The 26619-nt window shown below is 53.9% G+C and overlaps 5 protein-coding genes across 6 annotated transcripts; 4 read left to right on the forward strand and 1 right to left on the reverse strand.

The window, feature by feature from the left end:
• Positions 1–2173: 2173 nt before the first annotated feature.
• Positions 2174–12252, reverse strand: LOC143959997 (uncharacterized). 2 transcript variants are annotated; one of them, XM_077468246.1, is made up of 3 exons: positions 12053–12252; positions 3610–5548; positions 2174–3454 (listed from the first exon to the last, which is right to left on the reverse strand). In XM_077468246.1, the coding sequence occupies exons 1-2, from the start codon at positions 12096–12098 to the stop codon at positions 3654–3656; spliced, it is 1941 nt and encodes a 646-aa protein (XP_077324372.1). In that variant the 5' UTR covers positions 12099–12252; the 3' UTR covers positions 2174–3454; positions 3610–3653. The 2 variants fall into 2 exon arrangements, with proteins under 2 accessions (XP_077324372.1, XP_077324371.1); XM_077468245.1 differs by having other exon boundaries at positions 2174–5548.
• LOC143960022 (uncharacterized) lies at positions 6281–10183 on the forward strand (the record flags this gene model as incomplete). The annotated part of the gene is made up of 5 exons (XM_077468286.1): positions 6281–6424; positions 8105–8164; positions 8726–8776; positions 9254–9487; positions 9659–10183. Coding segments are annotated over exons 1-5 (1014 nt in total), but the record flags the coding sequence as incomplete, so codon positions are not given.
• A 171-nt stretch (positions 12253–12423) lies between the features above and the next one.
• Positions 12424–15027, forward strand: LOC143960000 (uncharacterized). Its single transcript, XM_077468250.1, has 2 exons — positions 12424–12563; positions 13197–15027. Exons 1-2 carry the CDS (start codon positions 12527–12529, stop codon positions 14939–14941), a joined length of 1782 nt encoding a protein of 593 aa, XP_077324376.1. The 5' UTR covers positions 12424–12526; the 3' UTR covers positions 14942–15027.
• A 1845-nt stretch (positions 15028–16872) lies between these two features.
• On the forward strand, positions 16873–18350 carry LOC143960009 (uncharacterized). The gene has a single exon (XM_077468266.1). It carries the CDS (start codon positions 16888–16890, stop codon positions 18262–18264), a length of 1377 nt encoding a protein of 458 aa, XP_077324392.1. The 5' UTR covers positions 16873–16887; the 3' UTR covers positions 18265–18350.
• A 1845-nt stretch (positions 18351–20195) lies between these two features.
• LOC143960010 (uncharacterized) lies at positions 20196–21676 on the forward strand. The gene has a single exon (XM_077468267.1). It carries the CDS (start codon positions 20211–20213, stop codon positions 21585–21587), a length of 1377 nt encoding a protein of 458 aa, XP_077324393.1. The 5' UTR covers positions 20196–20210; the 3' UTR covers positions 21588–21676.
• The last annotated feature ends 4943 nt before the right edge of the window (positions 21677–26619 follow it).

A 26619-nucleotide genomic window follows, 5' to 3' on the forward strand; every position in this document is an offset into this window, starting at 1 on the left:
AGTGAATGCCGGGTGAGTCAAATAGATCTTCCAGAAGGCCTTTCCATATTGATAATGTGTTAGAAACTGTGTGACTGGTGAGGGAACCTTCTGGTGTTGGACATGGTGGGACTTGTGAGGGGACCTTTGGTATCAGACACGGTTGGACCATCAAAGGAACCCGTCTGGTGGGACTGGTAAGCGAGGGAACCCTCTGGTGGGACTGGTAAGCGAGGGAACCCTCTGGTGGGACTGGTAAGCGAGGGAACCTTCTGGTGGGACCGGTAAGCGAGGGAACCTTCTGGTGGGACTGGTAAGCGAGGGAACCCTCTGGTGGGACTGGTAAGCGAGGGAACCCTCTGGTGGGACTGGTAAGCGAGGGAACCCTCTGGTGGGACTGGTAAGCGAGGGAACCCTCTGGTGGGACTGGTAAGCGAGGGAACCCTCTGGTGGGACTGGTAAGCGAGGGAACCCTCTGGTGGGACTGGTAAGCGAGGGAACCCTCTGGTGGGACTGGTAAGCGAGGGAACCCTCTGGTGGGACTGGTAAGCGAGGGAACCCTCTGGTGGGACTGGTAAGCGAGGGAACCCTCTGGTGGGACTGGTAAGCGAGGGAACCCTCTGGTGGGACTGGTAAGCGAGGGAACCCTCTGGTGGGACTGGTAAGCGAGGGAACCTTCTGGTGGGACCGGTAAGCGAGGGAACCTTCTGGTGGGACCGGTAAGCGAGGGAACCCTCTGGTGGGACCGGTAAGCGAGGGAACCCTCTGGTGGGACTGGTAAGCGAGGGAACCCTCTGGTGGGACTGGTAAGCGAGGGAACCCTCTGGTGGGACTGGTAAGCGAGGGAACCCTCTGGTGGGACTGGTAAGCGAGGGAACCCTCTGGTGGGACTGGTAAGCGAGGGAACCCTCTGGTGGGACTGGTAAGCGAGGGAACCCTCTGGTGGGACTGGTAAGCGAGGGAACCCTCTGGTGGGACTGGTAAGCGAGGGAACCCTCTGGTGGGACTGGTAAGCGAGGGAACCCTCTGGTGGGACTGGTAAGCGAGGGAACCCTCTGGTGGGACTGGTAAGCGAGGGAACCTTCTGGTGGGACCGGTAAGCGAGGGAACCTTCTGGTGGGACCGGTAAGCGAGGGAACCCTCTGGTGGGACTGGTAAGCGAGGGAACCCTCTGGTGGGACTGGTAAGCGAGGGAACCCTCTGGTGGGACTGGTAAGCGAGGGAACCCTCTGGTGGGACTGGTAAGCGAGGGAACCCTCTGGTGGGACTGGTAAGCGAGGGAACCCTCTGGTGGGACTGGTAAGCGAGGGAACCCTCTGGTGGGACTGGTAAGCGAGGGAACCCTCTGGTGGGACTGGTAAGCGAGGGAACCCTCTGGTGGGACTGGTAAGCGAGGGAACCCTCTGGTGGGACTGGTAAGCGAGGGAACCCTCTGGTGGGACTGGTAAGCGAGGGAACCTTCTGGTGGGACTGGTAAGCGAGGGAACTTCTGGTGGGACTGGTAAGCGAGGGAACTTCTGGTGGGACTGGTAAGCGAGGGAACTTCTGGTGGGACTGGTATGTGAGGGAACCCTCTGGTGGGACTGGTAAGCGAGGGAACTTCTGGTGGGACTGGTATGTGAGGGAACCCTCTGGTGGGACTGGTAAGCGAGGGAACCCTCTGGTGGGACCGGTAAGCGAGGGAACCTTCTGGTGGGACCGGTAAGCGAGGGAACCTTCTGGTGGGACCGGTAAGCGAGGGAACCTTCTGGTGGGACCGGTAAGCGAGGGAACCTTCTGGTGGGACCGGTAAGCGAGGGAACCTTCTGGTGGGACTGGTAAGTGAGGGAACTTCTGGTGGGACTGGTAAGTGAGGGAACTTCTGGTGGGACTGGTAAGTGAGGGAACCTTCTGGTGGGACTGGTAAGCGAGGGAACCCCCTGGTGGGACTGGTAAGCGAGGGAACCTTCTGGTGGGACCGGTAAGCGAGGGAACCTTCTGGTGGGACCGGTAAGCGAGGGAACCCTCTGGTGGGACTGGTAAGCGAGGGAACTTCTGGTGGCACCAGACACTGGGATTGTAAATAAGGGAACCTCTCTGTGCCAGACATGGTAGGGAACTTTCAGATGCAACTAGTGAGGGAATTTTCTGGTCCTGGACAGTGTCTTGTGAGGGAACTTTCTTGTGCTGGAGATGTTGTGACTTGTGAAGAAAGCTCTCATGCTAGACACTGTGCCTTGAAACCTTCAGCGGGACACTATGTTGTTGATTTACTAAACCTGGATCAAAGAATCTGGTGCAGCTGTGCATGGCAGCCAATCAGATTTTTAACCTCATCTTGTTTTCTTAAGCTTTGACAATAAAACCTGAAAGGTGATTGGCTGCCATGTACAGCTGCACCAGATTCTGAGTGCTCCAGTTTTAGTAAATCTCCTCCAGTGTGACTTGTGAGGGAATCTTCTAATGCCAGACACGGTGGGACGTTTATTGTGACTTATTAGAGAGATGCCCCGTGTGTACATCTTCTCAGGAAGCTCAGTCTCATGTTGAGTTCACATTTGCAGAGGAGGACCTCAGTGGATTGGGCTCTCTGGTGTTGGATATGGTGGAAAGTATTAGAGAGATACCCCATGTGTACATCTTCTCAGGAAGCCCATCCTCATATTGGGTTCATATTTGAAGAGGAGGACCTCAGTGGATTGGGCTCTCTGGTGTTGGATATGGTAGAAAGTATTAGAGAGATGCCCCATCTGTACATCTTCTCAGGAAGCCCATCCTCATGTTGGGTTCACATTTGAAGAGGAGGACCTCAATGGATTGGGATCCCTGGTGTTGGATATGATGTGCCTTGTGAGGGAACCTTCTGGTGTTGGATATGGTGGAAGTTATTAGAGAGATACCCCATCTGTACATCTTCTCAGGAAGCTAAGTCTCATGTTGGGTTCACATTTGCAGAGGAGGACCTCAGTGGATTGGGCTCTCTGGTGTTGGATATGGTGGAAAGTATTAGAGAGATGCCCCATGTGTACATCTTCTCAGGAAGCTCAGTCTCATGTTGGGTTCACATTTGAAGAGGAGGACCTCAGTGGATTGGGCTCTCTGGTGTTGGATATGATGTGTCTTGTGAGGGAACCTTCTGGTGTTGGATATGGTGGAAGTTATTAGAGAGATGCCCCATCTGTACATCTTCTCAGGAAGCCCATCCTCATGTTGGGTTCACATTTGCAGAGGAGGACCTCAGTGGATTGGGCTCTCTGGTGTTGGATATGGTGGAAGTTATTAGAGAGATGCCCCGTGTGTACATCTTCTCAGGAAGCCCATCCTCATGTTGGGTTCACATTTGAAGAGGAGGACCTCAGTGGATTGGGATCCCTGGTGTTGGATATGATGTGGCTTGTGAGGGAACCTTCTGGTGTTGGATATGGAGAGATGCCCCCTGTGTACATCTTCTCAGGAAGCTCATCCTCATGTTGGGTTCACATTTGCAGAGGAGGACCTCAGTGGATTGGGCTCTCTGGTGTTGGATATGATGTGGCTTGTGAGGGAACCTTCTGGTGTTGGATATGGTGGAAAGTATTAGAGAGATGCCCCCTGTGTACATCTTCTCAGGAAGCTCAGTCTCATGTTGGGTTCACATTTGAAGAGGAAGACCTCAGTGGTGTCAGTCACGACTCTCCATTGGTGGATTTCTGTGGTCATTCACATTCAGAGAGCGAACCCTCGGAGTGGATCCTCTGATGTCGGGTTAGGTGGGATCGGTAGGTAAAGTGTTTGCCACACTCGGCACAAAGGAAAGGTTTTTCTCCGGTGTGGATCCTCTTGTGGATCATCAGGTAAGTATGTCGGCTGAAGGATTTGCTGCACTCGGGACAAGTGAAGGGTTTCTCCCCGGTGTGAATGCGTTGGTGGCGGAGGAGATCAGACTTCTTGCTGAAACGCTTCCCGCACTCTGAGCAGGCGAACGGCCGGCCTCCAGTGTGCGTTCTGCTGTGTGCCGCCAGGGCCGTCCTCTGGCTGAAGCACTTGCCGCACTCGGAGCAGACGAACGGTCGCTCTCCGGTGTGAACTCGTTGGTGGATACCGAGGTAGGTGTGGCGGCTGAAGCATTTTCCGCACTCTGAACAGGCAAAGGGTTTCTCCCCGGTGTGAATGCGCTGGTGGCGGACCAGGTCAGATTTGGTGATAAAGCATTTGCCGCATTCGGTGCAGACAAAGTGTTTCTCCTCGGTGTGGATGCGGAGGTGCTTACGCAGTTCGTATTTCAGCACAAAACTTTTGCCGCACTCTGAACAGGGATACGGCTTCACGCCAGTGTGAAGGGTCATGTGCTTGTTGAGATCTCTCTTCTGTGCGAAGCATTTCCCGCACTCAGTGCAAGCGAAGGGTTTTTCCCCGGTATGAATCCGGCGGTGGGAAATGAGCGTGGAGTACTGAGTGAAATATTTTCCGCACTCGGAACACGAGAAGGTTTTCTCCCCGGTGTGCACGCGCCGATGGATGACTAAGTGCGAATGGCGGCTGAATCGTTTCCCGCACTCGGAACATATGAAGGGTTTCTCTCCGGTGTGAATCTTCTCGTGCCGCGACACGTCCGACTTCTTGCGGAAACATTTGCCACATTCGTTGCAGGAGAAGGGCTTCTCCCCGGTGTGGACTCGGACGTGGCGCTGAAGCTGCATTTCCTGTGAGAAGACTTTCCCACACTCAGAGCAGGTGAAGGCTTTCACCGCCGTGTGGATCCTCTGATGGCGGCTCAGGTGCGAGTCGCGGCTGAAACATTTCCCACACTGCCGGCAGGAGAACGGCTTCTCGCCGCTGTGAATTTTTTCATGGCGCAGGACGTCGGATTTTTTGCTGAAACATTTTCCGCATTCGTAGCACATGAAGGGTTTCTCTCCGCTGTGAATTCTCTGGTGCCGGCTCAGGTCTGACTTACTGCTGAAGGTTTTCCCGCACATGGCGCATGAAAACTGCTTCCTGGGGAGGTGGCTGCGCTGGTGCTGGGCCAGTGCTAGTGGCATGGTGAAGCGTTTGTTGCACTTTGGACAGGGGTGGTTTCTCATTACCTCGGGGGGCTTCCCCCCTGGGTGGGGGTCTGTGTCGGTGAGATTCTCTTCCTCCTCTGACACAGATTCCTCCTTAATGATAACCGGAATGAAGTCCACAGCCGCCATGCTGACATTGTCCTCATTGGAGGGAATGTGTGACTCCGCCTTGCAGGACGGAGAAGGTTCAGAGTCTGTGTCACTGAGGCTATCCTCCCTGCTGGAAGCTGACTCCTCCTTTATAAGGGGCGGCTTCTTGTGATTGGTGGAAACATCAACATCTGCGCGCGTTGCGTTTCCTTGTCCATCAATGAAAGTCAATGCCAACTGCTTCTTATCATCGGGGGTGCAGCCATCAGCCGGTGTGCCCCCTTCTGGTGATGGCCACTCCTCTTTTATATCCGGATCACCTGGCGGATGCTCCTCAGACATGGCGAGATGATCGCTCCTCTCCTCCTTCATGCAGCCGGCGCTCGATCCTTCCCGTTTATAATCCATCACAAGAAACCTGGCGGCTGCGCTCCTCCTTCTACCCAGAGGGCAATCTGAAAATAGAGAGATGAAGGATGAGGGGCACAACCAGGAGAAGGAGAAGAGACACACAACCAGGAGGAGGGAGACATCCAGGAGGAGGAGAAGAGACACACCCAGGGAAGAGGGAGACATCCAGGAGGAGGAGAAGAGACACACCCAGGAGGAGAAGAGACACACCCAGGATGAGAAGAGACACACCCAGGATGAGAAGAGACACACCCAGGAGGAGGGACACACCCTGGAAGAGGAGGGGCACACCCAGGAGGAGAAGAGACACAACCAGGGGAAGGGACACACCCAGGAGGGGGAGAAGAGACACACCTGGAAGAAGGAAGGACACACCCAGGAGGAGGGGCACACCCATCCAGGGGAAGGGACACACCAAGGATGAGAAGAGACACACCCAGGGAGGAGGAGGAGGAGGAGGAGGAGGAGGGAGGGACACACCCTGGAAGAGGAGGAGGAGGAGAAGAGACACAACTAGGGGAAGGAGCACACCCAGGAGGAGGAGAAGAGACACACCTGGAAGAAGGAAGGACACACCCAGGAGGAGAAGAAGAGACACATCCACCCAGGAGAAGGAGGAGAAGAGACACAACCAGGGAAGAGGGAGACATCCAGGAGGAGGAGGAGGAGGAGAAGAGACACACCCAGGAGGTGAAGAGACACAACCAGGGGAAGGTACACACCCAGGAGGAGAAGAGACACACCCAGGAGGAGGGGCACACCCAGGAAGAGGAGGGATGGAGGGACACACCCTGGAAGAGGAGGGGCACACCCAGGAGGGGGAGGAGAAGAGACACAACCAGGGGAAAGGACACACCCAGGATGAGAAGAGACACACCCAGGAGGAGGAGGATGGAGGGACACACCCTGGAAGAGGAGGGGCACACCCAGGAGGAGAAGAGACACAACCAGGGAAGAGGGATACATCCAGGAGGAGGAGAAGAGACACACCCAGGAGGTGAAGAGACACAACCAGGAGGAGAAGAGACACACCCAGGAGGAGGGGCACACCCAGGAAGAGGAGGGATGGAGGGACACACCCTGGAAGAGGAGGGGCACACCCAGGAGGAGAAGAGACACAACCAGGGAAGAGGGATACATCCAGGAGGAGGAGAAGAGACACACCCAGGAGGTGAAGAGACACAACCAGGGGAAGGTACACACCCAGGAGGAGAAGAGACACACCCAGGAGGAGGGCACACACAGGAAGAGGAGGGATGGAGGGACACACCCTGGAAGAGGAGGGGCACACCCAGGAGGGGGAGGAGAAGAGACACAACCAGGGGAAGGGACACACCCAGGATGAGAAGAGACACACTCAGGAGGAGGGGCACACCCAGGAAGAGGAGGATGGAGGGACACACCCTGGAAGAGGAGGGGCACACCCAGGAGGAGGAGAAGAGAGACAACGAGGAGAAGAGAGACAACCAGGGGAAGGAACACACCCAGGAGGAGGAGGAGAGACACACCTGGAAGAAGGAAGGACACACCCAGGAGGAGAAGAGACACACCCAGGGAGGAGGAGGGAGGGACACACCCTGGAAGAGGAGGAGGAGAAGAGACACAACCAGGGGAAGGAGCACACCCAGGAGGAGGAAAAGAGACACACCTGGAAGAAGGAAGGACACACCCAGGAGGAGAAGAAGAGACACATCAACCCAGGAGAAGGAAGGGCACACCCAGGAGAAGGAGAATAAGAGACACACCCAGGAGAAGGACACGCCCAGGAGAAGGAGAAGAGACACGCCCAGGAGAAGGAGAAGAGACACATCCAGGAGGAGAAGGAGAAGAGACACATCCAGGAGGAGAAGGAGAAGAGACACGCCCAGGAGGAGAAGGAGAAGAGACACGCCCAGGAGGAGAAGGAGAAGAGACACGCCCAGGAGGAGAAGGAGAAGAGACACGCCCAGGAGGAGAAGGAGAAGAGACACGCCCAGGAGGAGAAGGAGAAGAGACACGCCCAGGAGGAGAAGGAGAAGAGACACGCCCAGGAGGAGAAGGAGAAGAGACACGCCCAGGGGAAGGAGCACACCCAGGAGGAGGAGAAGGGACACAACCAGGGGAAGGGACACACACAGGAAGAGGAGAAGGAGAAGAGACACACCCAGGAGGAGAAGAGACACACCCAGGGGAAAAAACACACCCAGGGGAAGGGACACAACCAGGGGAAGGGACACAACCAGGGGAAGGGACACAACCAGGAGGAGGAGAATAGACACACCCAGGAAGAGATGGAGAAGAGACACACCCAGGAGAAGGAGAAGAGACACACACAGGAAGAGATGGAGAAGAGACACACCCAGGAGAAGGACACGCCCAGGAGAAGGAGAAGAGACACACACAGGAAGAGAAGGAGAGGAGACACACCCAGGGAGGAGGAGAAGAAACACACCCAGGAGGAGGAGAAGAGACACACCCAGGAGGAGGAGAAGAGACACACCCAGGAGGAGGAGAAGAGACACACCCAGGAGGAGGAGAAGAGACACACCCAGGAGGAGGAGAAGAGACACACCCAGGAGGAGGAGAAGAGACACACCCAGGAGTAGGAAGTACACATCCAGGAGCAGGAGGAGAAGAGACACACCCAGGAAGAGGAGAAGAGACACACCCAGGAAGAGAAGAAGAGACACACCCAGGAAGAGAAGAGACACACCCAGGAAGAGAAGAGACACACCCAGGAAGAGGAGAAGAGACACACCCAGGAAGAGGATAAGAGACACAACCAGGAAGAGGATAAGAGACACAACCAGGAAGAGGAGAAGAGACACACCCAGGAAGAGGAGAAGAGACACACCCAGGAGGAGAAGGAGAAGAGACACACCAAGGAGAAGAGACACACCCAGGATAAGAAGGAGAAGAGACACGCCCAGGAGGAGAAGGAGCACACCCAGGAGAAGGAGGAGAAGAGACACGCCCAGGAGGAGAAGAGACACGCCCAGGAGAAGGAGAAGAGACACGCCCAGGAGAAGGAGAAGAGACACGCCCAGGAGAAGGAGAAGAGACACGCCCAGGAGAAGGAGAAGAGACACGCCCAGGAAGAGGAGAAGAGACACGCCCAGGAAGAGGAGAAGATACACACCCAGGAAGAGGATAAGAGACACAACCAGGAAGAGGAGAAGAGACACACCCAGGAGGAGAAGGAGAAGAGACACACCCAGGAGAAGAGACACACCCAGGATAAGAAGGAGAAGAGACACGCCCAGGAGGAGAAGGAGCAGACCCAGGAGAAGGAGAAGAGACACACCCAGGAGAAGGAGAAGAGACACACCCAGGAGAAGGAAGGACACATCCAGGAGGAGAAGAGACACACCCAAGAGAAGGAAGTACACATCCAGGAGGAGGAGAAGAGCCACACCCAGGACGAGAAGGAGAAGAGCCACACCCAGGACGAGGAGGAGAAGAGCCACACCCAGGACGAGGAGGAGAAGAGCCACACCCAGGACGAGGAGGAGAAGAGCCACACCCAGGACGAGGAGGAGAAGAGCCACGCCCAGGAGAAGAGCCACGCCCAGGAGAAGAGACACGCCCAGGAGAAGAGACACGCCCAGGAGAAGAGACACGCCCAGGAGAAGAGAAGGAGAAAGAGACACACCCAGAAGGAGAAGAGACACACCCAGGAGAAGGAGAAGAGACACACCCAGGAGAAGGAGAAGAGACACACCCAGGAGAAGGAAGGACACATCCAGGAGGAGAAGAAGAGACACACCCAGGAGAAGGAAGTACACATCCAGGAGGAGGAGGAGAAGAGCCACACCCAGGAGGAGAAGGAGAAGAGCCACACCCAGGAAGAGGAGAAGAAGAGACACACCCAGGAGGAGAAGGAAAAGAGCCACACCCAGGAAGAGGAGAAGGGGAAGAGACACACCCAGGAGAAGGAAGGACACATCCAGGAGGAGGAGAAGAGACACACCCAGGAGAAGGAAGTACACATCCAGGAGAAGGAAGTACACATCCAGGAGAAGAAGAGCCACACCCAGGAGGAGAAGGAGAAGAGCCACACCCAGGAAGAGGAGACGAAGAGACACGCCCAGGAGGAGAAGGAAAAGAGACACACCCAGGAGGAGAAGGAAAAGAGACACACCCAGGAGGAGGAGAAGGGGAAGAGACACACCCAGGAGAAGGAAGGACACATCCAGGAGGAGGAGAAGAGACACACCCAGGAGAAGGAAGTACACACCCAGGAGGAGGAGGAGAAGAGCCACACCCAGGAGGAGAAGGAGAAGAGCCACACACAGGAAGAGGAGAAGAAGAGACACACCCAGGAGGAGAAGGAAAAGAGACACACCCAGGAGGAGAAGGAAAAGAGACACACCCAGGAGGAGAAGGAGAAGAGCCACACCCAGGAAGAGGAGAAGGGGAAGAGACACACCCAGGAGAAGGAAGGACACATCCAGGAGGAGGAGAAGAGACACACCCAGGAGAAGGAAGTACACACCCAGGAGGAGGAGGAGAAGGAGAAGAGCCACACTCAGAAAGAGGAGAAGAGACACACCCAGGAAGAGGAGAAGAAGAGACACACCCAGGAAGAGGAGAAGAAGAGACACACCCAGGAGGAGGAGAAGAAGAGACACACCCAGGAGGAGGAGAAGAAGAGACACACCCAGGAGGAGGAGAAGAAGAGACACACCCAGGAGGAGGAGAAGAAGAGACACACCCAGGAGGAGGAGAAGAAGAGACACACCCAGGAGGAGAAGGAGAAGAGACACACCTAGGAGAAGAAGGAGAAGAGCCACACCCAGGAGGAGGAGGAGGAGAAGAGCCACACCCAGGAAGAGGAGAAGAGCCACACCCAGGAAGAGGAGAATAAGAGACACACCCAGGAAGAGGAGAATAAGAGACACACCCAGGAGGAGAAGGAGAAGAGACACACCCAGAATGGAGGAGGAGGAGAAGAGCCACACCCAGGAAGAGGAGAAGAGCCACACCCAGGAAGAGAAGAGCCACACCCAGGAAGAGGAGAAGAGACACACCCAGGAGGAGGAGAAGGAGAAGAGACACACCCAGGAGGAGAAAGAGAAGAGACACACCCAGGAGAAGGAGAAGAGACACACCCAGGAGAAGGAGAAGAGACACACCCAGGAGGAGAAGAGACATGCCCAGGGGGAGAAGGAGAAGAGACACGCCCAGGAGGAGAGACACTTAAATCACTGGCTTGGGGGAGGCGGATCTCATTGCCTCCTCCAATGGATACCCAGTCAGGGACTCAAAGCATCAGCAGGAGGAGTTCCTGTCCCATCCTGGAAGTCCAACCTGGATGGTTCACACAGCCAACTCATTTAAAGAGCCACAACTCCCCCACCCCCTTCATCAGGGCCCAAAATAGAAACACAACTTTAAAGTGGACTCAATCATCATCATCACCAAAGAGCAAAGTCATTATTAATGACATCACACAGAGGAGGGGCATCATTACTGACATCATCACACAGGGGATAGGCATCATTACTGACATCATCACACAGGGGATAGGCATCATTACTGACATCATCACACAGGGGAGGGGCATCATTACTGACATCATCGCAAAGGGGAGGGTTAATCAATGACATCACCACACAGGGGAGGGGCATCATTACTGACATCACACAGGGGAGGGGCATCATTACTGACATCATCACGCAGGGGAGGGTTTATCAATGACATCACACAGGGGAGGGGGCATCATTACTGACATCACACAGGGGAGGGGCATCATTACTGACATCACACAGGGGAGGGGCATCATTACTGACATCACACAGGGGAGGGGCATCATTACTGACTGGGAAGGGTAGGTAGGGGCATTAGGTAGCTAGGAAGGAAGCACAGGTAGGTAGGGGGAAGGGTAGGAAGGTAGGTGGGTGAAGGAGGGAGGGAAGGGTAGGTAGGTGGGGGAGGGGGGAAGGCAGGTGGGGTAGAGGGGAAGGGTAGGTAGGTGGCGGGAAGGGCAGTACGGTAGGTAGGTGGCGGGAAGGGTATAAAGGTAGGTTGGGGGGGGAAGTGTAGGAAGGTAGGTGGGTGAAGGAGGGAGGGAAGGGTAGGTAGGTGGGGGAGGGGGGAAGGCAGGTGGGGTAGAGGGGAAGGGTAGGTAGGTGGCGGGAAGGGCAGTACGGTAGGTAGGTGGCGGGAAGGGTATAAAGGTAGGTTGGGGGGGGAAGTGTAGGAAGGTAGGTGGGTGAAGGAGGGAGGGAAGGGTAGGTAGGTGGGGGAGGGGGGAAGGCAGGTGGGGTAGAGGGGAAGGGTAGGTAGGTGGCGGGAAGGGCAGTACGGTAGGTAGGTGGCGGGAAGGGTATAAAGGTAGGTTGGGGGGGGAAGTGTAGGAAGGTAGGTGGGAGAAGGTAAGATGGGGGGTAGGAGGGTAAGTGGTGGGAGGGATGAAGGGTAGGTGGGTTGAATGGGGGGAGGGTAGGTAACACACTCCCAGGCTTTGCTGTGGTAGAAGTGTCTCCCGCAGGGGATGATGGGAGCACAAAGCCCCGCCCACTACTTCCCCCTGACAGTCTTTATTTCAGGCACTGTGAGTCTCTCACCCTCTCCGCAGCCGCCATCTTCCTCCGCCCCGGAAGTTCTCACCATTACTTCTGATCTCCGCCTCCTGACCCCACTTCCTGTTTGCGTTCCATATTAGAACGTCATTTCCGTACAGATAATGTGGGCGGGGTTACTTCCGGCAGATTGGGAGATGTGAACGTCACGTGACATCTGGCGGTGACAGCGGAGAATAGTAATACATCAATTTACAGCGACACCCAGCGGTCCTTTATAATAATGATGAGCCGCCCCTTCTGGTCATAGCGGAGAGCTGCGCCCACTGATCACATTCCACAAATGACTCCAAATCTCCGCCCTATCACCCGGGGGAGGGGCCTGGCTTCTGCTCAGGTCATGTGACATGGGCGTGTCTACCATCACTCCATCCGTACTAGAGGCAGAAGTGTCCGCCCATCAATGTCTTCACTTCCGGTCTACAACAAGATGGCGGCAGATGACTGACGGGAAGAGGAATGGAGGAAAAGAACGGCTGGTTCGGGGTTTTCCCGGGTAAGAGATCCACCGGAACCCCAACACGTGTGACGTCACACATCCTCACCTGATTGGTGATCGCATTGCACTGCCCCTCACCCTCCTGACCCCTCCCCCTCACACACCTGATAGCTATAGAACACCTGACCCCTCCCCCTCACACATCTGATAGATATAGAACACCTGACCCCTCACACATCTGACCCCCTCCCCCTCACACACCTGACCCCTCCCCCTCACACACCTGGTTGATATTCAAACCTCCCCACCGTCCTTTACCATCACCTCCCCACCGGTCCTTCACCGTCGCCTCCACACAGCCCTTCACCGTCTCCTCCCCACCGGGCCTTCACCAACGCCTCCCCACCAGCGACCGTCCTTCCCCATCGCCTCCTCACTACCTTATCACTCCTCTTCCTCCTGACCTGTCCCATCATAAACCGACCTTCACCATCACCTCCTCACTACCTTATCCTCCTCAACCATGTTGGCCAACAACCTTCACTGTCACATGCTCCCTACTTTATCCTTTTTTCTTTTGCCTCCTGTGCACAGACAGAACCATCCCCACCAAACTCTTTGATTATGTTTATTCTTCATATCAATCCTGAGGTGAACATCATCCAGCTGTTGTGTGTTTTTCTCTTACAGGCGGAATGGCAATGGCAGACCTCTTTGGCCCACTGACCACCCCAATTTCTGCCGTGGATTTCAGGGACAAAATAAAGATCACAATAAAAAGCAACGCAGGAGTCAAATGCCTAAAAGTATCAAAACCATGTGACCCCCTGGCCATTTCCCATGCCATAGACCCAGACCCCAAATCATGTGATGCCCTGAAGACTTCACTGCCCAGCCCACCCACAGGCTTGGAAGGCTCTATGGTAGGATCTCAGCCGTATCTGAAGATGTCCCCATCCAGCTTGTCTGAAAAACGAGAAAGTAATAAGACAGAAGAGCGAAATCCTGCTAATATGAAGGGGGGAGGACTTTCATGTAGAGGAGCAAGGTGTTCCTCCACAAATAATAAACTATGTGCAGCTGCTGGCGGGTCACACCACATCGACACTCATCATAACGAGGAGTCAGGAAAAGGGGCATGCAGCACGGTAACGGACAAGACACAAAGTAACTACAGAGAAGAATGTCTCCAGAGTACTAAAGATGAAAGGTCTCTTCAAATTAAGGAAGAACCCCTCTCAGAAGAAGAGGGACCTTCCGATCACATGTCTCGTAATATTAAGAAGGAACCTGTTTCCGATGTAGAAGATAATCTGGCAGACAGAGACAAATCTTTCTCTATTAAAGAGGAGCCGTTCTCTGATAAAGAAGAAGAAGATCCTAAAAACATAGATGAGACACAGATTATCCCAATTAAGATAAAAGAGGAGCCCACATCGAGCGAGGAGGAATCGGATGTAGAGGAAGAATCCTCCTCGCACCAAGATGGAGGTCCCTCAACCAGCAGCAGAGGAACACAAACCATATGGTCATGGGCTATGAGGAAGGACAGAATCCTGCCACGTACCTTGCCCCTGGTGATCCGTAACCCACTGCTTACAAACAGGAGGATGGCCCTGCCTAAGGAAACCAAGACCGGCTTGCTAAAGAAACTGATGGAACTCGGCACACCTGCAAATGATAACGCACAGGAAATGCGGACTTTAACCTGCACACCAGTGAAAATGTACAAATGTTCCAAGTGTGGGCGCTATTTCACCAGCAGACTGCGTCTCAAGAGACATTACCTGGCTCACAAGAAGTACAAAGTGGCCTGTCCGGACTGCGGTAGGCTCTTTGCGTGTAAAGCCACCGTCCTTCGACATCAGGTGGTTCACTCCAACCAAAAGCCATTTCCTTGCTCCTTCTGTGAAAAGAGCTTTTCCACCGACAAAGGCTGTGAGATCCACGAAAGACGACACACCGGCGATAAACCCTTCATATGTTCTGAATGCGGAAAAAACTTTTTATTCAAGGCACAGCTGGAAACTCACCAAATGATCCACACCGGGGAGCGATATTCGTGCCACGAGTGCGGCAGATGTTACCGGACCAAACCTGGCCTGGTCCTACACATGAGGATCCACCAAGGAGACGTCCCTTACTTCTGTCCTGAGTGTGGAAAGGGCTTCGTCCAGAAAAGCAACCTGAAGAACCATCTTCACACCCACAGCAAGGAGAAGCCCTTCACCTGCCTGGAATGTGGCAAAGCTTTCCGCCAAAAGTACAATCTCAAGCAGCACATGAGCGTCCACGTCGCCAAGGAGCGCGAGAAATATTCCTGTCCCGAGTGTGGGAAAAGCTATAAGCGTAAAGCAGATTACAGGTGGCATATGCTGATCCACCTTGGAGAAAAGCCACCAAATGTCACCAAAATTGGACCATCTGGACTTTGACCCAAACAAGCTGGATGTTTTCCTTCAACACTTTATCTCACACACAAAACCTGATGATATTCCCAATAAATGTACTGTCTACCTTTTATAGTTTGTGTCTGTAAATCTGTAACAGGTCTATGCATTGTGGTGGTGAAGGAGGCTGACCACCAGTGGGATCCTTCCCTTTATCCTTCCATTGTGGCGATGGAGGCTGGCCACCAGTGGGATCCTTCCCTTTATCCTTCCATTGTGATGGTGGAGGCTGGCCACTAGTGGGATCCTTCCCTTTATCCTTCCATTGTGGTGATGGAGGCTGACCACCAGTGGGATCCTTCACCTTTATCCTTCCATTGTGGCGATGGAGGCTGGCCACCAGTGGGATCCTTCCATTGTGGTGATGGAGGCTGGCCACCAGTGGGATCCTTCCCTTTATCCTTCCATTGTGATGGTGGAGGCTGGCCACCAGTGGGATCCTTCCCTTTATCCTTCCATTGTGGCGATGGAGGCTGGCCACCAGTGGGATCCTTCCATTGTGGCGAAGGAGGCTGGCCACCAGTGGGATCCTTCCATTGTGGCGATGGAGGCTGGCCACCAGTGGGATCCTTCCCTTTATCCTTCCATTGTGATGATGGAGGCTGGCCACCAGTGGAATACTTCCCTTTATCCTTCCATTGTGGCGATGGAGGCTGGCCACCAGTGGGATCCTTCCCTTTATCCTTCCATTGTGGCGATGGAGGCTGGCCACCAGTGGGATCCTTCCCTTTATCCTTCCATTGTGGCGATGGAGGCTGGCCACCAGTGGGATCCTTCCCTTTATCCTTCCATTGTGGCGATGAAGGCTGGCCACCAGTGGGATCCTTCCCTTTATCCTTCCATTGTGGTGATGGAGGCTGGCCACCAGTGGGATCCTTCCATTGTGGCGATGGAGGCTGGCCACCAGTGGGATCCTTCCCTTTATCCTTCCATTGTGATGATGGAGGCTGGCCACTAGTGGGATCCTTCCCTTTATCCTTCCATTGTGGTGATGGAGGCTGGCCACCAGTGGGATCCTTCCATTGTGGCGAAAGAGGCTGGCCACCAGTGGGATCCTTCCCTTTTATCCTTCCATTGTGGCGATGGAGGCTGGCCACCAGTGGGATCCTTCCATTGTGGCGAAGGAGGCTGGCCACCAGTGGGATCCTTCCATTGTGGCGATGGAGGCTGGCCACCAGTGGGATCCTTCCATTGTGGCGAAGGAGGCTGGCCACCAGTGGGATCCTTCCATTGTGGCGAAGGAGGCTGGCCACCAGTGGGATCCTTCCATTGTGGCGAAGGAGGCTGGCCACCAGTGGGATCCTTCCATTGTGGCGAAGGAGGCTGGCCACCAGTGGGATCCTTCCATTGTGGCGAAGGAGGCTGGCCACCAGTGGGATCCTTCCATTGTGGCGATGGAGGCTGGCCACCAGTGGGATCCTTCCCTTTATCCTTCCATTGTGGCGATGGAGGCTGGCCACCAGTGGGATCCTTCCCTTTATCCTTCCATTGTGGCGATGGAGGCTGGCCACCAGTGGGATCCTTCCCTTTATCCTTCCATTGTGGCGATGGAGGCTGGCCACCAGTGGGATCCTTCCCTTTATCCTCCCATTGTGGCGATGGAGGCTGGCCACCAGTGGGATCCTTCCCTTTATCCTCCCATTGTGGCGATGGAGGCTGGCCACCAGTGGGATCCTTCCCTTTATCCTTCCATTGTGGCGATGGAGGCTGACCACCAGTGGGATCTTTCCATTGTGGCGATGGAGGCTGGCCACCAGTGGAATACTTCCCTTTATCCTTCCATTGTGGTGATGGAGGCTGGCCACCAGTGGGATCCTTCCATTGTGGCGATGGAGGCTGGCCACCAGTGGGATCCTTCCCTTTATCCTTCCATTGTGATGATGGAGGCTGGCCACTAGTGGGATCCTTCCCTTTATCCTTCCATTGTGGTGATGGAGGCTGGCCACCAGTGGGATCCTTCCATTGTGGTGATGGAGGCTGGCCACCAGTGGGATCCTTCCCTTTATCCTTTATGCAGCACGGTAACGGACAAGACACAAAGTAACTACAGAGAAGAATGTCTCCAGAGTACTAAAGATGAAAGGTCTCTTCAAATTAAGGAAGAACCCCTCTCAGAAGAAGAGGGACCTTCCGATCACATGTCTCGTAATATTAAGAAGGAACCTGTTTCCGATGTAGAAGATAATCTGGCAGACAGAGACAAATCTTTCTCTATTAAAGAGGAGCCGTTCTCTGATAAAGAAGAAGAAGATCCTAAAAACATAGATGAGACACAGATTATCCCAATTAAGATAAAAGAGGAGCCCACGTCTAGCGAGGTGGAATCGGATGTAGAGGAAGAATCCTCCTCACACCAAGATGGAGGTCCCTCAACCAGCAGCAGAGGAACACAAACCATATGGTCATGGGCTATGAGGAAGGACAGAATCCTGCCACGTACCTTGCCCCTGGTGATCCGTAACCCACTGCTTACAAACAGGAGGATGGCCCTGCCTAAGGAAACCAAGACCGGCTTGCTAAAGAAACTGATGGAACTCGGCACACCTGCAAATGATAACGCACAGGAAATGCGGACTTTAACCTGCACACCAGTGAAAATGTACAAATGTTCCAAGTGTGGGCGCTATTTCACCAGCAGACTGTGTCTCAAGAGACATTACCTGGCTCACAAGAAGTACAAAGTGGCCTGTCCGGACTGCGGTAGGCTCTTTGCGTGTAAAGCAACCGTCCTTCGACATCAGGTGGTTCACTCCAACCAAAAGCCATTTCCTTGCTCCTTCTGTGAAAAGAGCTTTTCCACCGACAAAGGCTGTGAGATCCACGAAAGACGACACACCGGCGATAAACCCTTCATATGTTCTGAATGCGGAAAAAACTTTTTATTCAAGGCACAGCTGGAAACTCACCAAATGATCCACACCGGGGAGCGATATTCGTGCCACGAGTGCGGCAGATGTTACCGGACCAAACCTGGCCTGGTCCTACACATGAGGATCCACCAAGGAGACGTCCCTTACTTCTGTCCTGAGTGTGGAAAGGGCTTCGTCCAGAAAAGCAACCTGAAGAACCATCTTCACACCCACAGCAAGGAGAAGCCCTTCACCTGCCTGGAATGTGGCAAAGCTTTCCGCCAAAAGTACAATCTCAAGCAGCACATGAGCGTCCACGTCGCCAAGGAGCGCGAGAAATATTCCTGTCCCGAGTGTGGGAAAAGCTATAAGCGTAAAGCAGATTACAGGTGGCATATGCTGATCCACCTTGGAGAAAAGCCACCAAATGTCACCAAAATTGGACCATCTGGACTTTGACCCAAACAAGCTGGATGTTTTCCTTCAACACTTTATCTCACACACAAAACCTGATGATATTCCCAATAAATGTACTGTCTACCTTTTATAGTTTGTGTCTGTAAATCTGTAACAGGTCTATGCATTGTGGTGGTGAAGGAGGCTGACCACCAGTGGGATCCTTCCCTTTATCCTTCCATTGTGGCGATGGAGGCTGGCCACCAGTGGGATCCTTCCCTTTATCCTTCCATTGTGATGGTGGAGGCTGGCCACTAGTGGGATCCTTCCCTTTATCCTTCCATTGTGGTGATGGAGGCTGACCACCAGTGGGATCCTTCACCTTTATCCTTCCATTGTGGCGATGGAGGCTGGCCACCAGTGGGATCCTTCCATTGTGGTGATGGAGGCTGGCCACCAGTGGGATCCTTCCCTTTATCCTTCCATTGTGATGGTGGAGGCTGGCCACCAGTGGGATCCTTCCCTTTATCCTTCCATTGTGGCGATGGAGGCTGGCCACCAGTGGGATCCTTCCATTGTGGCGAAGGAGGCTGGCCACCAGTGGGATCCTTCCATTGTGGCGATGGAGGCTGGCCACCAGTGGGATCCTTCCCTTTATCCTTCCATTGTGATGATGGAGGCTGGCCACCAGTGGAATACTTCCCTTTATCCTTCCATTGTGGCGATGGAGGCTGGCCACCAGTGGGATCCTTCCCTTTATCCTTCCATTGTGGCGATGGAGGCTGGCCACCAGTGGGATCCTTCCCTTTATCCTTCCATTGTGGCGATGGAGGCTGGCCACCAGTGGGATCCTTCCCTTTATCCTTCCATTGTGGCGATGAAGGCTGGCCACCAGTGGGATCCTTCCCTTTATCCTTCCATTGTGGTGATGGAGGCTGGCCACCAGTGGGATCCTTCCATTGTGGCGATGGAGGCTGGCCACCAGTGGGATCCTTCCCTTTATCCTTCCATTGTGATGATGGAGGCTGGCCACTAGTGGGATCCTTCCCTTTATCCTTCCATTGTGGTGATGGAGGCTGGCCACCAGTGGGATCCTTCCATTGTGGCGAAAGAGGCTGGCCACCAGTGGGATCCTTCCCTTTTATCCTTCCATTGTGGCGATGGAGGCTGGCCACCAGTGGGATCCTTCCATTGTGGCGAAGGAGGCTGGCCACCAGTGGGATCCTTCCATTGTGGCGATGGAGGCTGGCCACCAGTGGGATCCTTCCATTGTGGCGAAGGAGGCTGGCCACCAGTGGGATCCTTCCATTGTGGCGAAGGAGGCTGGCCACCAGTGGGATCCTTCCATTGTGGCGAAGGAGGCTGGCCACCAGTGGGATCCTTCCATTGTGGCGAAGGAGGCTGGCCACCAGTGGGATCCTTCCATTGTGGCGAAGGAGGCTGGCCACCAGTGGGATCCTTCCATTGTGGCGATGGAGGCTGGCCACCAGTGGGATCCTTCCCTTTATCCTTCCATTGTGGCGATGGAGGCTGGCCACCAGTGGGATCCTTCCCTTTATCCTTCCATTGTGGCGATGGAGGCTGGCCACCAGTGGGATCCTTCCCTTTATCCTTCCATTGTGGCGATGGAGGCTGGCCACCAGTGGGATCCTTCCCTTTATCCTCCCATTGTGGCGATGGAGGCTGGCCACCAGTGGGATCCTTCCCTTTATCCTCCCATTGTGGCGATGGAGGCTGGCCACCAGTGGGATCCTTCCCTTTATCCTTCCATTGTGGCGATGGAGGCTGACCACCAGTGGGATCTTTCCATTGTGGCGATGGAGGCTGGCCACCAGTGGAATACTTCCCTTTATCCTTCCATTGTGGTGATGGAGGCTGGCCACCAGTGGGATCCTTCCATTGTGGCGATGGAGGCTGGCCACCAGTGGGATCCTTCCCTTTATCCTTCCATTGTGATGATGGAGGCTGGCCACTAGTGGGATCCTTCCCTTTATCCTTCCATTGTGGTGATGGAGGCTGGCCACCAGTGGGATCCTTCCATTGTGGTGATGGAGGCTGGCCACCAGTGGGATCCTTCCCTTTATCCTTTATGCAGCACGGTAACGGACAAGACACAAAGTAACTACAGAGAAGAATGTCTCCAGAGTACTAAAGATGAAAGGTCTCTTCAAATTAAGGAAGAACCCCTCTCAGAAGAAGAGGGACCTTCCGATCACATGTCTCGTAATATTAAGAAGGAACCTGTTTCCGATGTAGAAGATAATCTGGCAGACAGAGACAAATCTTTCTCTATTAAAGAGGAGCCGTTCTCTGATAAAGAAGAAGAAGATCCTAAAAACATAGATGAGACACAGATTATCCCAATTAAGATAAAAGAGGAGCCCACGTCTAGCGAGGTGGAATCGGATGTAGAGGAAGAATCCTCCTCACACCAAGATGGAGGTCCCTCAACCAGCAGCAGAGGAACACAAACCATATGGTCATGGGCTATGAGGAAGGACAGAATCCTGCCACGTACCTTGCCCCTGGTGATCCGTAACCCACTGCTTACAAACAGGAGGATGGCCCTGCCTAAGGAAACCAAGACCGGCTTGCTAAAGAAACTGATGGAACTCGGCACACCTGCAAATGATAACGCACAGGAAATGCGGACTTTAACCTGCACACCAGTGAAAATGTACAAATGTTCCAAGTGTGGGCGCTATTTCACCAGCAGACTGTGTCTCAAGAGACATTACCTGGCTCACAAGAAGTACAAAGTGGCCTGTCCGGACTGCGGTAGGCTCTTTGCGTGTAAAGCAACCGTCCTTCGACATCAGGTGGTTCACTCCAACCAAAAGCCATTTCCTTGCTCCTTCTGTGAAAAGAGCTTTTCCACCGACAAAGGCTGTGAGATCCACGAAAGACGACACACCGGCGATAAACCCTTCATATGTTCTGAATGCGGAAAAAACTTTTTATTCAAGGCACAGCTGGAAACTCACCAAATGATCCACACCGGGGAGCGATATTCGTGCCACGAGTGCGGCAGATGTTACCGGACCAAACCTGGCCTGGTCCTACACATGAGGATCCACCAAGGAGACGTCCCTTACTTCTGTCCTGAGTGTGGAAAGGGCTTCGTCCAGAAAAGCAACCTGAAGAACCATCTTCACACCCACAGCAAGGAGAAGCCCTTCACCTGCCTGGAATGTGGCAAAGCTTTCCGCCAAAAGTACAATCTCAAGCAGCACATGAGCGTCCACGTCGCCAAGGAGCGCGAGAAATATTCCTGTCCCGAGTGTGGGAAAAGCTATAAGCGTAAAGCAGATTACAGGTGGCATATGCTGATCCACCTTGGAGAAAAGCCACCAAATGTCACCAAAATTGGACCATCTGGACTTTGACCCAAACAAGCTGGATGTTTTCCTTCAACACTTTAATATCTCACACACAAAATCTGATGATATTCCCAATAAATGTACTGTCTACCTTTTATAGTTTGTGTCTGTAAATCTGTAACAGGTCTATGCATTGTGGTGGTGAAGGAGGCTGACCACCAGTGGGATCCTTCCCTTTATCCTTCCATTGTGGCGATGGAGGCTGGCCACCAGTGGGATCCTTCCCTTTATCCTTCCATTGTGATGGTGGAGGCTGGCCACTAGTGGGATCCTTCCCTTTATCCTTCCATTGTGGTGATGGAGGCTGACCACCAGTGGGATCCTTCCCTTTATCCTTCCATTGTGGCGATGGAGGCTGGCCACCAGTGGGATCCTTCCATTGTGGTGATGGAGGCTGGCCACCAGTGGGATCCTTCCCTTTATCCTTCCATTGTGATGGTGGAGGCTGGCCACCAGTGGGATCCTTCCCTTTATCCTTCCATTGTGGCGATGGAGGCTGGCCACCAGTGGGATCCTTCCATTGTGGCGAAGGAGGCTGGCCACCAGTGGGATCCTTCCATTGTGGCGATGGAGGCTGGCCACCAGTGGGATCCTTCCCTTTATCCTTCCATTGTGATGATGGAGGCTGGCCACCAGTGGAATACTTCCCTTTATCCTTCCATTGTGGCGATGGAGGCTGGCCACCAGTGGGATCCTTCCCTTTATGCTTCCATTGTGGCGATGGAGGCTGGCCACCAGTGGGATCCTTCCCTTTATCCTTCCATTGTGGCGATGGAGGCTGGCCACCAGTGGGATCCTTCCCTTTATCCTTCCATTGTGGCGATGAAGGCTGGCCACCAGTGGGATCCTTCCCTTTATCCTTCCATTGTGGTGATGGAGGCTGGCCACCAGTGGGATCCTTCCATTGTGGCGATGGAGGCTGGCCACCAGTGGGATCCTTCCCTTTATCCTTCCATTGTGATGATGGAGGCTGGCCACTAGTGGGATCCTTCCCTTTATCCTTCCATTGTGGTGATGGAGGCTGGCCACCAGTGGGATCCTTCCATTGTGGCGAAAGAGGCTGGCCACCAGTGGGATCCTTCCCTTTTATCCTTCCATTGTGGCGATGGAGGCTGGCCACCAGTGGGATCCTTCCCTTTATCCTTCCATTGTGGCGATGGAGGCTGGCCACCAGTGGGATCCTTCCTTTTATCCTTCCATTGTGGCGATGGAGGCTGGCCACCAGTGGGATCTTTCCATTGTGGCAATGGAGGCTGGCCACCAGTGGGATCCTTCCCTTTATCCTTCCATTGTGATGATGGAGGCTGGCCACCAGTGGGATCCTTCCATTGTGGCGAAGGAGGCTGGCCACCAGTGGGATCCTTCCATTGTGGCGATGGAGGCTGGCCACCAGTGGGATCCTTCCATTGTGGCGAAGGAGGCTGGCCACCAGTGGGATCCTTCCATTGTGGCGAAGGAGGCTGGCCACCAGTGGGATCCTTCCATTGTGGCGAAGGAGGCTGGCCACCAGTGGGATCCTTCCATTGTGGCGAAGGAGGCTGGCCACCAGTGGGATCCTTCCATTGTGGCGAAGGAGGCTGGCCACCAGTGGGATCCTTCCATTGTGGCGATGGAGGCTGGCCACCAGTGGGATCCTTCCCTTTATCCTTCCATTGTGGCGATGGAGGCTGGCCACCAGTGGGATCCTTCCCTTTATCCTTCCATTGTGGCGATGGAGGCTGGCCACCAGTGGGATCCTTCCCTTTATCCTTCCATTGTGGCGATGGAGGCTGGCCACCAGTGGGATCCTTCCCTTTATCCTCCCATTGTGGCGATGGAGGCTGGCCACCAGTGGGATCCTTCCCTTTATCCTCCCATTGTGGCGATGGAGGCTGGCCACCAGTGGGATCCTTCCTTTTATCCTTCCATTGTGGCGATGGAGGCTGGCCACCAGTGGGATCTTTCCATTGTGGCGATGGAGGCTGGCCACCAGTGGAATACTTCCCTTTATCCTTCCATTGTGGTGATGGAGGCTGGCCACCAGTGGGATCCTTCCATTGTGGCGATGGAGGCTGGCCACCAGTGGGATCCTTCCCTTTATCCTTCCATTGTGATGATGGAGGCTGGCCACTAGTGGGATCCTTCCCTTTATCCTTCCATTGTGGTGATGGAGGCTGGCCACCAGTGGGATCCTTCCATTGTGGTGATGGAGGCTGGCCACCAGTGGGATCCTTCCCTTTATCCTTCCATTGTGGTAATGGAGGCTGGCCACTAGTGGGATCCTTCCCTTTATCCTTCCATTGTGGCGATGGAGGCTGGCCACTAGTGGGATCCTTCCCTTTATCCTTCCATTGTGGTGATGGAGGCTGACCACCAGTGGGATCCTTCCCTTTATCCTTCCATTGTGATGATGGAGGCTGGCCACCAGTGGGATCCTTCCCTTTATCCTTCGATTGTGGCGATGGAGGCTGGCCACCAGTGGGATCCTTCCCTTTATCCTTCCATTGTGATGATGGAGGCTGGCCACCAGTGGGATCCTTCCCTTTATCCTTCCATTGTGGTGATGGAGGCTGACCACCAGTGGGATCCTTCCCTTTATCCTTCCATTGTGGTGATGGAGGCTGACCACCAGTGGGATCCTTCCCTTTATCCTTCCATTGTGGTGATGGAGGCTGACCACCAGTGGGATCCTTCCCTTTATCCTTCCATTGTGGTGATGGAGGCTGGCCACCAGTGGGATCCTTCCCTTTATCCTTCGATTGTGGTGATGGAGGCTGGCCACCAGTGGGATCCTTCCCTTTATCCTTCCATTGTGGTGATGGAGGCTGGCCACCAGTGGGATCCTTCCCTTTATCCTTCGATTGTGGTGATGGAGGCTGGCCACTAGTGGGATCCTTCCCTTTATCCTTCCATTGTGATGATGGAGGCTGCCCACCAGTGGGATCCTTCCCTTTATCCTTCCATTGTGGCGAAGGAGGCTGGCCACCAGTGGGATCCTTCCCTTTATCCTTCCATTGTGGCGATGGAGGCTGGTTGTTAGGTCCTCACAAAGGACATCCTACTTAAAAAAAACACTATTGTCTGGTGGATAAGACAACTGGTCTTAAGAGCTAACACTTTAAATTATAAGACCCCTCCAGTAGAGCAGATTGGTGGGTGTTTGCTGGGCGTTGCATCCTCTCCATTGCTCAGCTTTATAAGGCCGCCATCTGACCTTCCGTTTTTTGTATCTTCTCCACGTTCCACCAGCTGGACGGCCAATCCTCTGCTGATGCCACAGGGTCACTCTGAGGTTGGGTCTGTTGCCCCCGGTCGTTGTTGTGGTTGGGCTGGTCAGTTCTGTTTGCCTAGATCCCCCCCCCCCTCCCCCCATTCATTGCCTGGGGACACCCCCCTTCCCCCGAGGTCTATGAATACTCAGCCTGTGTCCTGCAATGTGCATATTGCACATCAGTCTCTGCTGACAAGGAGCTGACACTCTAAAGTCTCTCTCGTGTGATTGTGTACAGGAACCGGCGTGTCTTTGTAGTGTGGGAGGAAACCGAAGTGCAGGCAGAACATGTATTGGTTGGGGTTCGGAGCGAGGGTCGGTTCTAACCACTCGGCCACTCCTGACATTTTTGCTGCCAGACCCATGATGTAAAACCTCCAAACATGATATATTTTCTGAAAGCAAACACCCTAGAGAATAAAATGGCGGTAGTTCCAATTTTTTATGTCACGCGTTATTACTAGAAAGATCTAGCAAATGCAAAATTTCTGTAAAAAACGCACTAAAGTGAATTTTAGGGCAAACAAATTACGCAAATATTTTTACCAAAGAAAAAAAAATAAAAGACGAGGTCAAATCGAGTAAATAGATACCAAACATGTCAAACCTTAAATTTGCGTACGTTCGTGAAGTACCTGATATTTTCTACAAGTTGACGCCTCAAAAGCCCCCCCTACAGGTCATCAGACGGAGGAGGCCTGGGGGTAGAATTATCGTTCTCACTCCGGCATGTGCGGTGATGTGTATAAGGTATCACAATCGGCGTTTTCATGCATAGGCGCCCCCCAAGCGTGCGTTTACGTCTGTACACGTGGAGGAATTGTGCTTGGGTGGAACTTCACTGAAGAATGGAGGACAAAGAGTCGCCCCTCCCCCCATGTGAAGATTTTTAGGTGACAAGTTCTCTCTAATGTTTCCTCCGAGCTCCACTGAATGTTTTGTGATCCATCCCTTCCATGCTAGGCGGGGCCACAGAGAGGCTGACCTAGAAGTGATGTCATAGCAAGAAGGGGAGGAGAATGATCGTGTACCCACTCTTCTCATTCCCCTACCCCATGAACTACCTACCCACCTCCCCATGAAGTACCTAGCCCCATCCCATGAACTACCTACCCACCGCCCCATAAGGAACCTAGCCCTACCTACCCCATGAACTACCTACCCACCTCCCCATGAAGTACCTAGCCCTACCCCATGAACTACCTACCCACCTCCCCATGAAGTACCTAGCCCCATCCCATGAACTACCTACCCACCGCCCCATAAGGAACCTAGCCCTACCTACCCCATGAACTACCTACCCACCTCCCCATGAAGTACCTAGCACTACCCCATGAACTACCTACCCACCCCCCCATGAAGTAACTAGCCCCATCCCATGAACTACCTACCCCCCCATTAGGTACCTAGCTCCATCCCATGAACTAGCTACCCACTTCCCCATAAGGAACCTAGCCCTACCACATGAACTACCTACCCACCTCCCCATGAAGTACCTAGCTCCATCCAATGAACTACCTACCCCCCTCCCCATGAGGTACCTAGCTCCATCCCATGAACTACCTACCCCCCCATGAGGTACCTAGCTCCATCCCATGAACTACCTACCCCCCCCCCATAAAGTACCTAGCCACCTCCCCATGAAGTCCCTAGCTCCTCCCCATAAAGTCCCTAGCTCCTCCCCATAAAGTCCCTAGCCCCTCCCCATAAAGTCCCTAGCCCCTCCCCATGAAGTCCCTAGCCCCTCCCCATGAAGTCCCTAGCCCCTCCCCATGAAGTCCCTAGCCC

This window comes from Lithobates pipiens, unplaced genomic scaffold (genome assembly GCF_037356315.1).
Source record: "Lithobates pipiens isolate NorthernLeopardFrog02 unplaced genomic scaffold, aLitPip1_a1.2 Scaffold_79, whole genome shotgun sequence".
Classification (NCBI taxonomy): Eukaryota; Metazoa; Chordata; class Amphibia; order Anura; family Ranidae; genus Lithobates; species Lithobates pipiens.

Excerpts from the sequence above, each read along its gene's own strand:
- LOC143959997 (XM_077468246.1), bottom strand. The coding sequence starts at position 12,098 with ATGGTGAGAACTTCCGGGGCGGAGGAAGATGGCGGCTGCGGAGAGG. Across the intron at positions 5,549-12,052 it reads AGATGGCGGCTGCGGAGAGG|ATTGCCCTCTGGGTAGAAGG; the intron begins GTGAGAGACTCA and ends CTCTATTTTCAG.
- LOC143960000 (XM_077468250.1), top strand. The coding sequence starts at position 12,527 with ATGGAGGAAAAGAACGGCTGGTTCGGGGTTTTCCCGG. Across the intron at positions 12,564-13,196 it reads CTGGTTCGGGGTTTTCCCGG|GCGGAATGGCAATGGCAGAC; the intron begins GTAAGAGATCCA and ends TTTCTCTTACAG.
- LOC143960009 (XM_077468266.1), top strand. The coding sequence starts at position 16,888 with ATGGAGGCTGGCCACCAGTGGGATCCTTCCATTGTGGTGATGGAGGCT.
- LOC143960010 (XM_077468267.1), top strand. The coding sequence starts at position 20,211 with ATGGAGGCTGGCCACCAGTGGGATCCTTCCATTGTGGTGATGGAGGCT.